General features: G+C 37.1%; 1 protein-coding gene across 1 annotated transcript in view; it reads left to right on the top strand.

Moving 5' to 3' along the window:
- LOC133454848 (astrotactin-2) overlaps positions 1-438 on the top strand; it is a 178366-nt gene extending 177928 nt beyond the window's left edge. Inside the window, exon 11 of the mRNA XM_061733571.1 lies at positions 246-438. Coding sequence (XP_061589555.1) covers positions 246-438 — 193 coding nt within the window. The remainder of the gene's footprint in view (positions 1-245) is intronic.
- The last annotated feature ends 13814 nt before the right edge of the window (positions 439-14252 follow it).

The raw sequence follows: 14252 nt of genomic DNA, 5'->3' as shown, positions 1-14252 counted from the left end.
CTGCACTGTGAGTTTGCACCGTCAGTTCTGTTTTTGAATGGTTGGAATTTAGTGCTTTTTTTTTTTTTTTTTTTTTTATCCGATTCATCGATTAATCAAAAAAATAATCGACAGATTAATCAGTTATTATTAAAATAATCGTTAGTTGCAGCCCTATTTGGAGCCTCTTCAAAGGTGTTTTGTTTGGCAGATCTTGGTTTTCCCTCCACCTGGCCCAGGTATCGACAGCTTGTCTCTCCCCTCAGGTGCGTTCAGGAGTACCGGCTGGCGGGCGACGGACGCTCCTGCCTCCTGCAGTCGGACAACTGCGAAGGACCGAAGTGCCCACGGCCGGACGTCCGCTTCAACGACACGCTGTTCGCCGAGATGCTGCACGGATACAACAACAAGACGCAGCAGGTCAACCTGGGACAGATCTTCCAGATGACCTTCCGGTAATAATCCAATCAATGATCATCTCTCCATCTTGTACGGAAGAGTATTAGGGACATGCAGGAGAAACAATATTTGAGAGGGGAAGATTTTTTTTAATTGTGCACTTCGAGAAAAAAGTCGAAATGTCGAGAAAAAAGTCGAAATGTCGAGAAAAAAATCTAATTGTACTTCAACATTATTCTCGACATTTCGACTTTTTCCTCAACTTTCAACTTTGTTCACGAAATTTTGACTTTTTTCTCAACATTTCAACTTTTTTCCTCGAAATTGTACTTCAACATTGTTCTCGACATTTCGACTTTTTACTAGACATTTTGACTTTTTTATCGAAGTGCATGATGAAGAAAAAAAATCTTCCTCCTTTTTTCTTCTTTTTTTCCTTTTTTTCTTCTTTTTTCCTTTTTTCTCTTTTTTTCTTTTTCTTTTTTCTCCTTTTTTCTTTTTTTTCCTTTTTTTCTCTTTTTTTCTTCCTTTTTCCTTTCCTTTTTAATCTCGAAATTTTGACTTTTTTCTCGACATTTCTGCTTTTTTCTCGACATTTCGACTTTCTTTCTCGACATTTAGACTTTTTTCTCGAAATTTTGACTTTTTTCTCAAAATTTTGACTCTTTCTCGACATTTCGACTTTTTTCTCGAAATTTTGAATTTTTTCTTAAAACTGACTTTTTTCTCGAGATTCCGACTGTTTTCTCGAAATTTTGACTTTTTTTCTCGACATTTCGAATTTTTTCTCGAAATTTCGACTTTTTTCTCGAAATTTCTACTTTTTTCTCGACATTTCAACTTTTTTCTCGAAGTGGATAATGAAAAAAAAATCTTCTGCCTCTAAAATATTATTTTTATTTTTCTCCTGCCTGGCCCTAATACTCTTCCGTACCATTTCCTTTCTGCATCCTCTTCTGGAAAGCATATTTCCAGTGTTTGCACAAACGCCTCTAAACACAGTCTTCCCTGGAGACCTGGTGTTTCACATCCTAGCAGTTTTTATTTTCCTGCATTTCACAAGACGCATCATTTGGAGTAAAACGCCTTATCCATCTGCAAACCTCCACGGAGTCGGGGTTTGCTGCATCTGTGTTTGCACAGATGTGTGTGCGGGTACATGTCGGCGGTAAAGACGGAGAGCGCTGCGAGAGAGTGATGGCGGAGGCTCATCCCACGGCACTTCCCCTTAATTTGGCAGCCACCTGAAAACCTGGCGTCCTCTGATAAGTCGCATGATGCCTATGATGAAAAGCACGACTTGGAGGGATGATGAGCTGTACAGACACGGAAACACGCTCAGCTTCCATCCCATAGCTGTTTATGTCTTCTAATTATTCCACTCTGAGTTGCACATTTGTGGTTTTTTATTCTTATTTGTGGATCTACAGAGGATCTACAGCATGTTTAGACTCAGATTTTACCTAAAGCTCGTCTGAATAACAAGGAGACCACTGGCAAGGTGTTTGAAGGTTATCTTGCAGCATTTCTTTCATTTAGAAATATATTTTCCTTTTAAGCCGCAGATATTTAACAGAAATACATTGTGTGAAATATTTTGTAGAAATATGCTTTAATTCTGGTGCTTGATGGTTTTGAATGATTCTTCAGGGCCGTCAGCATTTTAGAAGTCCTAGAAAAGTTGTTCTTCAATCACATTAAAAACCCCTTGACTGCCAGCAGAGCTGTCAAGATTTGGATTTAAAAAATAAGGGACATTTCATTTTAATAATAGAACCTAAATGAAAACAAAAAAGTGAATTAAAGCACATTTAATTATTTCAAATATTTTCAGTTTATGTACACATTGATACACATACACATACACATTTTCACTCCTGAGGCTCTGGCCTTCACTTACTGGTTACCCAGCGCTGTTGCTGCCGACGGACATTGGTCTTCCCCTGTGAGAGACACTAAGGCCCCGTTTACACGTAGCAAAAATGGTGGTGTTTTCATGCGTTTTGGCCGTTCGTTTACACGAAAACGAAGCTCAAAGTCTCCAAAAACGATAATTTCTGAAAATTCCGGCCAAAGTGGAGATTTTTAAAACCTCCGTCTTCACGTTTGCGTCTAAACGGAGAGAAAGGGACATTTAGGCTTCAGAACGTCACATTATGACACAGAAACGTCACCAGCGTCATGAGTGACACCTGTGGTTACAATTAGTTTGTAACCGTCAATATTTTCTAGTATTTTACCTGTTTTATATTCTAAAGTCACACTTAACCCTTGTACTGTCTTTGGGTCAAAATGACCTAATTCTCCCTTTCTCCCTTCCTTCCTTCCTTCCTTCCTTCCTTCCTTCCTTCCTTCCTTCCTTCCTTCCTTCCTTCCTTCCTTCCTTCCTTCCTTCCTTCCTTCCTTCCTTCCTTCCTTCCTTCCTTCCTTCCTTCCTTCCTTCCTTCCTTCCTTCCTTCCTTCCTTCCTTCCTTCCTTCCTTCCTTCCTTCCTTCCTTCCTTGCTTCTTCCCTTCCTCTTTTCTCCCTTCCTCCCTTCATTCCTTCTTTCTTTCCTTCTTCTCTTCCTCCTTCCTTGACCCAAAGATAGCACAAGGGTTAAAAGTAACTCCACTTCTCTGTCACTCCAAACGAAAGACTGGTTCATCTTGGAAGTAACTGGAAGTTACTCGTGTCATTTGTTGATGTTTTTTTCCTGGATTCTGATTGGCTAGCATGACAGATCCGCCATGTTTGTTACACAAAAATGTATCTTTCTTTCTTTCTTTCTTTCTTTCTTTCTTTCTTTCTTTCTTTCTTTCTTTCTTTCTTTCTTTCTTTCTTTCTTTCTTTCTTTCTTTAAGACTCATATCCTTCCTTCCTTCCTTCCTTCCTTCCTTCCTTCCTTCCTTCCTTCCTTCCTTCCTTCCTTCCTTCCTTCCTTCCTTCCTTCCTTCCTTCTTTAAATCAGTTTTACACAAAAACGTCATCAACGGGAATTTATCATTTTTATCGTGAGATACAAATTCTTACCGTGGGGAATTTTTTTGGCGGTTTATCGTGAACGGTAAAATATCACCCATTCCTAACGACCAGAGTGTCATTGAAGAGCAGAAGCCCAAGACTGGGCTGGTATTTAAAGGGTTAAGTTGAATTTATCTTGGGATTGAACAGCCTTTTGTGACTATGTCTGCAGCTGAAAGACAGTTTTGGGATGTAGAAAACCCATTAAGCATTGATTTGAAAGCTTCAGACTGCTGCTTGTTTTGGCTATAATGGGTTATTTCTAACAGACGACATATTTATCTAGCTGGAGCTCTGTCACAATGATTGAAACACAAGTGCCAAGTTCAGAACTCAACTAAATTAGATGGGCGATGAAAACTGACGGAAAGTTCTCAGATAACTTAATCCAAGAAACAAGCAAACTTCTTCTAAATCGGTGTGCCTCCAAGAAATTATGAAAAAGCTCAAAAAACAAGTCCTAATCCACCCAGATGATGAGATGTCCAGTTTTACTGTAGGAATAAATGTTTTCAGTGGTTTTCCAGAAATGGTTTTGGCCTCCACACCAGGACAAACGTCATGGCGGATTTTTATATGTACCTTTTATATAAATCCAAACATTTATACTTAATTGACCCTTTGTCAAGCCCAGGCCCCGTTGCCAGGTTGGACAAAATTGTTGTCTCTCCATCCACTTCCATCGTAAAAACAGGGTTTTACATCACTTTATTTCTAATGAATGTACCAAAGAAAATCAACAGCAACCAGATATAAATAAAAAGGAACACTTCAGGTACTGTAGAGTAAGTTTATAAAAAGAAAACCAAGATATTTTGATGAGTTTAGCTGATAACACGGTGGAAGGTGTGGTCATCCTCATTTATCCAAAGCAGACATTTTTCATAAAGTACCATTGGTTTTGGGATGAAATGTATTCCTGTGATTCTCTCTGGGTAGCGGTGGTCACTTTTACAACTTTTACACACCGCTTAACCATTTTAAGATAAGTAAATTTAGTGTGTCCAGTTGTCAACATCAGATGGTTATATACGCAAGGGAACGCTGGCGCAACCTGGTGCCGCTACTCGCCGCTCACTAGGGCTGGGTGATATGGACCAAAAGTCATATCTGGATATTTTCTAGCTGAATGGCGATACTCGATATATATCGATATTTTTTCTGTGCCATAATTGGGGTTTCCCCCAAAGCATTATAGCATAGCATCTCTGTTAGCATATATGTTAGCATCTCTGTTAGCTTCATTTTTTCTGAGGCAAACCCTTAAAAAAACAGTCAGTTTTAATACAAAGCCTCGTGCCAAATTGTCACACAGGTTCCTTTATTAACAGAGGTCTGCACAATATCAAAATGTATAAAACAAATGAAATAAAAATAAACTGCCTGCATATATAGAATAAAAATGCTTCTTGAATAAAATAAAACAAATATCCCTTTCCTGCATAACAATTAAATTAAAATACACTGTAAAATGAATACAATGTAGACAGTAACAGGCAGACTTTTCCACTGAGGTTGACAGTTGTGCAAATAACAAAACATTTGTGCAAATCTCAAAATAAAACATTCAAGTCAATTTGTCACAAAATAAGCTATATCAAAATCATAAAAAAATAATAATAATTTAAATCGATATAAACGATATTGTCTCGTACCATATCATGTTTGAAAATATATCGATATTAAAATCTTGATATATCGCCCAGCTCTACCCAGTACCTAGTTTTACTGGCACTTTCTTGGCACACAATGTTTCAGCTGCATCTCTCAGGATGAGGGTTGTGTTGCTCTGACTATCAAAGCATACATTAGAACTTCCTTATCTGGTTCAGTTGTCGTGTAGACATAGACTGGAACAATGGATGAGGTATGAGTGCTGCTCTTCTCTTGAACCCCTCGGTTAGAGGTAACTTGCTGTGTTTCCATTGGTTCAGACTGTTGGTTTTTCGTCTTTGTTTTCATTTGACCTTTCTTGTTTGTTTCTTACAGCTTGTTCTTGATCCCTTTTCCCTTTTATTAAATAAAAGCTTTAGTGGTTGTATCTATGGGTTGTAGCTGCTGCCGAGCCGACTTTGTTTTGGAAGTACGGACCAGATTTCTGCCAGTTTGGGGTTAAAAATACGTTGCACCCTCACGACACTACAAGTGTTACTTTTACTAATACAAAGTTTTATAAAAATAATTCAGTGATTTAAATATTGATAGAAGGCAATTAAAAACTTTTTCCATTGATGTGAATGAGAGAAACGGCTGTTTGGTCCAACTGGATAAACCGGATGCAGCAACGGAGGATGATGTTTCTGATTGGTCAGTCAGGGACCAAATAAATAATTAAATACCTAAATAAATAAATACATATCTAAATAATAAAAAAATACCTAAATAAATAAATAAATAGCTGGCCTGACGCTGAGGTGAGGAACGATATCTTGGGGATCTTCCACACCAGGACTTCCCACCAATGACCAATGATCCCCATGAGGAACAAGCACCAGAGTTAACATATTTAACAGTAAAAACAACATTAAAAAAAACCTAAGAACAAAATTAAAAATAGACATCAAGCAGGTCATGTTTTTCAACAGCCCAAAGCATTAATATAATAGCATGTGTCACTACCTGATTTGAGTCCCTACCCTATTTGAGTCACACATGCGCAGTCGCGTCCAACATCGTCGGCCATCTTGGAAAGCAAAATACGGCAACACCACTTGGACAAACTATATACATAAAAATAAATGGAAAAACAGCAAACCCTCCATAATATGTTTTAAAAACGAAATAAAAAATGATATAACATCTATAAAGGTACTATCAAAAGAAAATCAGTCTAAGTTACAATCTTGCTACGCTTAAACACTTTTTGTTGAAATGTCAACCCCTGTGATTATTTTATAATCTAGGCAGCCGCCTAGTTCTGCCTAACAGAAACTCCGGCCCTGGTTACGACGGGAATACACATTACTTCTTTGTGCATGAAAGAGATTTCAACCATTTATAAGAGCGTGAAGAGAATGTGAATAGTTTTAGTTATCTGAGACGTGTCCTCAGTCTGAAGGACGTCAGTGTCAGTGTGATGCGTCGATAAGGATAAAGAGCCGCAGACAGAACTGTTATCTCTGATCACCACCAGAGCTGGGAGCTAAACAGCGGCCCAAATCCACCGTCTTCGAGGAGAGAAAAGAGTGGAGAGGACAGATGATCCACCTGTTATTCCCAGCTAACTGATGCTCACAACATGAGCAGAAACTAATCAAATGTTAACTAGAACACAAACGTATCCCTTCATCTAAAGCCGGGCAGACACTGTGTGATTGTCGGCTCGTTTTGAACCGATTTTCCACTCGTGCGACTATTTTTTGGAGCGGGCCAGATTTCGACACAACTTTCGGGAACTTGAGGAGCGATAGAGAAACCAAACAAATCTAAAAAATAAATGACTGAATATGAAGTTGAATTATAAAGAAATCATTAACCTTGAATTAAACATGAAAATATTTCAGTTTTATTCTTTTTACCTTCATTTATAATGTTTAGTTTAGTTTAGTTTAGTTTATTTTCGGTCATGACATAAAAAAAAATAAATAAAAAACCAAGAGTAAAACTGACAACAAGAAAACGTTCAATTGTTCAAAGATAACATAACAAAAAAAGTTTCCAGTATACAAATAACCAAATAACATCTAGACCGAAAAAGGTGTAGGCTGAAGCAAAGCTTATTATTTGCCTACCCTCAAAAAGATTAATTAAATTAATAAAATAAAAGCAAAAAGTAAGAGAGAGACTGCCCGTAAAACAAATTGCCTCTGTAGGGATAACAAACATTCCTCAAAAAATAAAAGATTTTTAAAATAAAGGTGCAGTCTACATGTTACCTTCATCCTTAAAAAATCAAAGCAAATCACCAATTAAATAAATAAATACCCAAATCAACATCAAGCCACTCATTAATTTAATATAAGGAAATCATCCTTCTTTTCAATGTTTTTTTAAATAAAGTTAAAGTTCTACATAATTTCAAATCTATATCTAATTTATTCCATACATCCACCGCTGCCACTGTAGTGCATCTTAGTTTGGTGTTGGTTCTGATTGTTGATTTCCTGTATATGCTCTCCCCTCTGAGGTTGTAATGGCTTTGTCTTAAATGGAACATATTTTGGATACAGTCTGGCAGCATGTTATTGTTGATTTTGAACATGAGCTGTGCAGTTTTGAAGTCCACCAGTTCATTGAATTTAAGCTCATTTGAATCTATAAATAATTGATTGGTTGGGTGCTTGTATCCAACTTTGTTTATGAGTCGCATTGCTTTTTTTTGGAGTAAAAATATTGGTTTCGTGATTGTCTTAAATGTGTGTCCCCATACTTCTATACAGTATGTTATATATGGTTTTATTAAAGATTGATACAGGAGTTTTAATGCGTTTAATGTTAGAATATTTTTACATTTATATAGAATTGCAATGGTTTTTGATATTTTGTTTTTTAAGAAGTTAACGTGAGGCTTCCAGCACAGCTTATGATCAATAACCACTCCAAGAAACTTATTAACAAAAACTCTTTCCACTTCCACATTATCAATAGTGATTTGTACACTTTGGTTAATAGGTCGATTTCCAAAAATAATAAATTTAGTTTTACTTATATTTAATGATAACTTATTCACATCAAACCACCTTTTTATTTTCATAAGTTCAGTTTCTACTGTATTTAGGAGCTTTTCTAAGTGTTTACCTGAAAAAAAAAGGTTTGTATCATCAGCAAATAAAATACAATTTAGTATACAGGATACTTTGCAAATATCATTAATGTACAGTGAGAAGAGCTTTGGGCCTAATACTGAGCCTTGTGGTACCCCACATGTCACCATCCTTTGTTCAGACTTTTCATTATTTATCTGGACATATTGATAACGGTCTTCTAAATAATTTTTAATCCATGCCTTTGCGACCCCCCTAAACCCATATCTTTCAAGCTTATTTAATAATATTGTGTGATCAAGGGTGTCAAAAGCCTTCTTTAAGTCGATGAAAACCCCGACTGTATGTTCCTTATTATCAGTATTTGTCGAAATATTGTCAATGAGTTCCATAACTGCCATTGTGGTAGAGCGATTTGTTCTAAAACCATATTGCTGGTCACTCAGTAGGTGATGTTTTTCTATGAAATCCTCCAGTCTGTGTGCAAATAATGTCTCAAGTATTTTAGAAAATTGAGTAAGTAGAGAAATTGGTCGATAGTTAGAAAAGTTGTGCCTATTACCATTTTTAAAGATAGGAATGACCTTTGCAATTTTCATTTTTTTGGGAAATATGCCTTTTTGAAGTGACTGGTTACAAATATACGTTAATGGTTTTGCTATGGATGGAATTAAATTTTTTATTAAGTTCATATCGATGTCATTATGATCTGTTGACTTTTTATTTTTTAATTTATTTACTACTTCAATCAATTCATTCTCGTCCACTTTAGTCAAAAATATAGTATTTGGATTAATATCAATATTCTTTTCACTGACATCATCTTTAATTTTTGGGTCAGAAATTTGCATCGCCAAATTGTGCCCAACATTTATAAAATAATCATTAAATTCATTAACAATATCCTTGAGTGTATTTACATTTTGCTTATTGTTATCAACAAAATAATTTGGATAGTCATACTTGTTTTTGCTTTTATTTATGATATTACTTAATATTTTCCATGTCTTTTGCGTGTTGCTTTTATGTAATTCTAACAGTTTATTATAATAATTCTTCTTACTAGCTCGCATGATTGTGATTAATTTGTTTTTGTATTTTTTATATCTGTTTTCTGCATCCTTAGTTCTATGTTTTAAAAATTTCTTGTACAATGCATTTTTCTTTTTACAGGCATTGTCTAACCCTTTGGTGATCCAGGGCTTCTCATCATATTTATAAATTCTCTGTTGTTGTAAGGGACAATGTTTGTCAAATAACAACATAAAGATATTCATGAATTCATCATATGCCTTATTTGGATCTTGATGGGAATACACCTGATACCAATTTTGTCTGGATAAATCCCTTTTTAGGGCCCCCAAGGTTACAAAAGATTTTTTACGAATCCATTTAGTACTTGTAGTTTGAGTTGTCATCCGGGTTCCATTCTGTACAATTAAAAAGACCGGAAGATGGTCCGTTATATCATTCACAAGTATACCACTCGTAACTTTACTCCCAATATCATTGAAAAAAATATTATCAATCAGTGTAGCACTATGTGTTGATATTCTAGTTGGTTTGAGGATAGTAGGAAATAAACTTAAACAATACATTGTATCCAGAAAATCTCTTGTCTTTTTGTACTCATTTGCATTCAACAAATCTAAATTAAAGTCGCCACAAACAAATATCTTATTCTCCACTTTCTTATCAAATAGATGTCCTATATTATCGTTAAATATATCTGGACAAGACCCCGGAGTTCTATATACACAACTGATGATTATACTTTTATATCTATCAATACTAATTTCAACTGTAACCATTTCCATGATATTTTCTACACTTATTGACATGGATTCAACTTTTTCCGTTTTGAAAGTTTTATGTACATACAGCGCAACCCCTCCACCCTGTCTGTTTGTTCTATTAGTAGTGAATAATTCATAATCTTCTAGTTCTACATCAGCTTCCTTCTCATGTGACAGCCACGATTCAGACACAGCAATAACACTGAACATGTTAAATTGTCCCAAGTAGTCCCTAATTTGTACAAAGTTCCTGTGCAGGCTTCTTGCGTTGAAGTGTATTAGTGAAAGGTTACCGTTCATTGAGACATTATTCTTGAATTGTTCGTCTGTGTAATACTCACAGTTGCTGCAGATGCGGTTGTAAAAATTATTCTCTGGATCAATGTTGCTCTCAGGATCACACAGTTTGTGCTCAGAAAAAGTGAATGTTTTCAGGTTCAGTTCCTCATTGTTCATTGCAGCACAATTGGCATCCAGACCGTTTCTTAATCCCGATTTTTCAGACTCCTCAATTCCAAAGTCATCATCATGTAATCCATCAAATGGAAAGAAATAATCCCTCTCCAATTTGTTAATGACCGTATGTTTATCCATTTCTGCTTGTTACTTTACAGTAAACAAGAGTCAACAAAACAAAAAACAGAAAAAAATGCGCACACATTTTTGTGGCTCCTTTTCTGCGCAAGGGTGTTTATTTGTACTTTTCCAGATCTTTTAATTCTCTCACCGTCACCACCTTTGCACTTTCAGGAGGTCCGTTCAGCCGTATCAGGATCTTGCAGTTCCTCGTCCACGTTGCTTGTATTTTATTCTGTTTTCTTAGGATGCGTGCCTCCCTTGCAATCTCCGCATTCTTTTTAGTCAGGTGCTCATTCACATAAACACCTGTGCCGGTCAGCTTCTTGCCCTGTTTTAATAGATCAATTTTGCTTTTCCTATTGGCAAAGCGAATTATGATGACAGGCTTTGTTCTGCTGTCCTTTCTGGGCAGTGTGTGACATGCCGAGATGTTATTCCTGGCAATGGAAATATTCCTGCTGTCAAAGAACTGTGTAACTTGTTGCTCCAATGTTTGCAGCTCTTGGTCCGGCGCATCCTCTCCTTTGTTTGCGGTTGCCGCCGCTCTGGCATATGTTTGATGCTTTGTTTCCAGGCCTGAAATAACCACATCATCCATACGCGTATATTGTTCCAGATCTTCAATTCTTTTCTCCATATCATGGATTTTCATATCCTTTTCCTTAATGATTGATTTGAGATTTTTCACCTCGTTCATCAGTTCAATAAGTTTGGTCTGTTGTTTGGAGACGTTACTTAACTCTTCACTCATGAGCGACAGTGATCTCCTGATTTCTTCCATTTCCTCATCCATCACATTTTGTTTGCTCGATTTTGGTGGCATTTCGCCGATTAGTGGCAGTAATTTTTAAAGTAATTTGAGGTAAAATTCGCCGATTAGTTTCTTCTGCGTCTGTGCATCTCTCTCAGACTCGTTGCGTAACGTGCGCCCGTTTGATTATTCTGGATCCTGAACAAATTTTAATTCTTTTTAAATTTTCTTTCTGGTTTTGCAGCTGCTTTTGTACGTCGCAGCTACTTCTGACGTTTATTTCCTTTTTGCTCTTGCCTTCTCATGCCCATCTTATCTAGCTCCAGCATCCAGCTAATCTCAGATACATTGAACTCCTTAAATCAACTCTGACCAGCATTCAGACTCATTTGTGCCAATCAAGACATAAACAGTCTCCGTCCTGAAGCCGATTGGCTCCGTCACCTCCTGATTCCCACCTGTACATCCCACCAAGAGACTGAACCACAACCCTCTTCCTCCGATGACGACGTTATCGTCACTTATCTGGACTTTGTCGTTTTTCCAGTTTACTGCCATCTCTTTTCTAAAACTGTATCATGTTCTTGATAGGGCTGCAACGATTCGTCGACGTTGTCGACAAAAATCGATAATCAAAATTGTCGACAATGAATTCCATTGTCGACAATTGTCGCCAGCAGTGTTGTGCAAGTTCCTACTTCTTATGAATTAGTTCAAAGTTCAGTTCACATAGTTTAAAAATGAACAGTTCACATTCATAGTTCACCATTTTCATTTTGAACTAGTTCAAATTCAGTTCATTTCAATATTATATTATATAATATACAGATAATGATAAACTGATCATCATCTGACGGCTCGCTGACGCTGCGACTGCAACGTCTCTCTTCACCAGTCAAGGCTGATTTATGGTTCCGCGTTAAATCGACGCCGAAGACTACGGCATACGGCATACTACCCTACGCCGTAGTTTCCGCGTTGGTGTAACGCAGAACCATAAATCAGCCTACATTCGTAAAGACTGCACCGGGCTCGTCGAGCATTTTAAATGTGCGCGCCGCCCGCTGGTGAAATAAGAAGGATTATTCCGTAATAATTGGACCTAAACAGTGAAGCTCACTAATCTGAACAGATCAAATTCCAGTTCATGATCTGCAGAATGAACAAGTTCACGTTCAAGTTCTTTATGTGTAAATATGTTGCGTTCAGTTCAACGTTCTCACAGAAATGAACGTGTTCAATGAACGCGTTCATTTGAACGCGTTCATGCACAACACTGGTCGCCAGACGTGTTTTTCCAACGGAGTGAGGCGTCTCACTTCAATACGTTCTCTGCCGAGAGTCACGCATGCGTGATAGCGTCTCTGCCGAGCGGTAGCGGGTAAACAATAATGACGGCGTCCCGTCCTGTAGCAGCTGCATGTAACAAAACTTCTAAAGTTTTGGAGCCTTTTAGCCTCGATACGGTAAATAAAAAGATAACTTGCAAGGTTTGCAAAGCCGACCTTGTTATCACGGGAGCACGTTGGTAATGCACAAGCATTTGAAGAGAAAGCACGTCGGGTCTGGTGACGAGTTTCATAACTGATACACCAGTTCAACCCAGAGAACGTCCTGCCATTCAGAACCGATTTACCCACTTGATACAGAAAAAATATGAGACGTTTTATTTTATTTTTTATATAACACATTTGCCTGTCCTTAAAAAATGAAAAATAATGGATAGATGTTTATTTATTCATGGATTTATGTCTGACTGATCACTGCCTGTCCTTGGTTTTAAATAGGACATTTTATTAACTTTTTGTATGAACAGCAGCACAGTTGAATAAAATATCTACTGGACTGTCTCAGAAAATTAGAATATTGTGTTCTTTATTTTCTGTAATGCAATTAAAACAACAAAAATGTCATACATTCTGGATTCATTACAAATCAACTGAAATATTGCAAGCCTTTTATTATTTTAATATTTCTGATCATGGTTTACAGTTTAAGATTAAGATTCCCAGAATATTCTAATTTTTTGAGATAGGATATTTGAGTTTTCTTAAACTGTAAACCATGATCAGCAATATTAAAATAATAAAAGGATTGCAATATTTTAGTTGATTTGTAATGAATCCAGAATGTATGACATTTTTGCATTTCAGAAAATAAAGGACTTTATCACAATATTCTAATTTTCTGAGACAGTCCTGTATTTTTCATTGAAGTTCCATCTTTCTCGTGTTTATTATCATTTGCCACATAATTAAAGCGACATACTAAATGTAAGAAAAAATTACTAATTATCCGATTAGTCGACTAATCGTTTCAATAGTCGGTGACTAGTCGACTATTAAAATAGTCGTTAGTTGCAACCCTAGTTCCTGAACTGGATGCTGGATTTGATTGCTGCTTGATTGTGCGGCGGGATATAAGAAAACAACATGTGTGTCTCCGCAGACACTCGGATGCCAGAATGTTTAATGTTTCAGCTCTGAAAGGCAGATGGTTGAGCATGAAAACACATGTTTTCATGTCGGCTTGATGGTGTAAAGCCACACGCATCCTTCGGTTTCAGCTCTCAGCAAACAGACTGCAGCAGCCGTTAGCTGCGAGCTCTGCAGGCGTTACGCCTCTGATTCCTCCCTGAATCCTCCCCTCCCATCCACACTCAACTCAAACTGCAAATGGGAATGAGGAAATGCATCAACAAATCAATATTTGTGCAGCTCGTCGACCCAATCTACTCCAGATGCAGCGTCTTAATATAATATGACCCCTAGCCTGAAGAAAAGAACTGGTTTTGCAGCATAAACCAGAAAACTTTTCCTTCTTGTGATGTCATCGTTCCCAGTGGGGAAGAAATAATTAAAGCTGCAAGCAGCGACGAACGGTCCCTCGCGCGTGCAATTTTCACCAATAAAGCCGCTCTTCGTCTCTGGAACATTCACTCATTCACTCATTTCAAATCCCAACTCAAAACTCATCTGTTCAAGACTGCCTATCTCATTAAGGCCCCGTTTACACGGAGCAAAAACTGAGGTGTTTTCATGCG

The sequence above is a fragment of the Cololabis saira genome, chromosome 11 (genome assembly GCF_033807715.1).
Source record: "Cololabis saira isolate AMF1-May2022 chromosome 11, fColSai1.1, whole genome shotgun sequence".
Lineage (NCBI taxonomy): Eukaryota > Metazoa > Chordata > Actinopteri > Beloniformes > Belonidae > Cololabis > Cololabis saira.
Note: the sequence above shows the minus strand (reverse complement) of the source record. Positions and strands in the feature narration are given on the sequence as shown.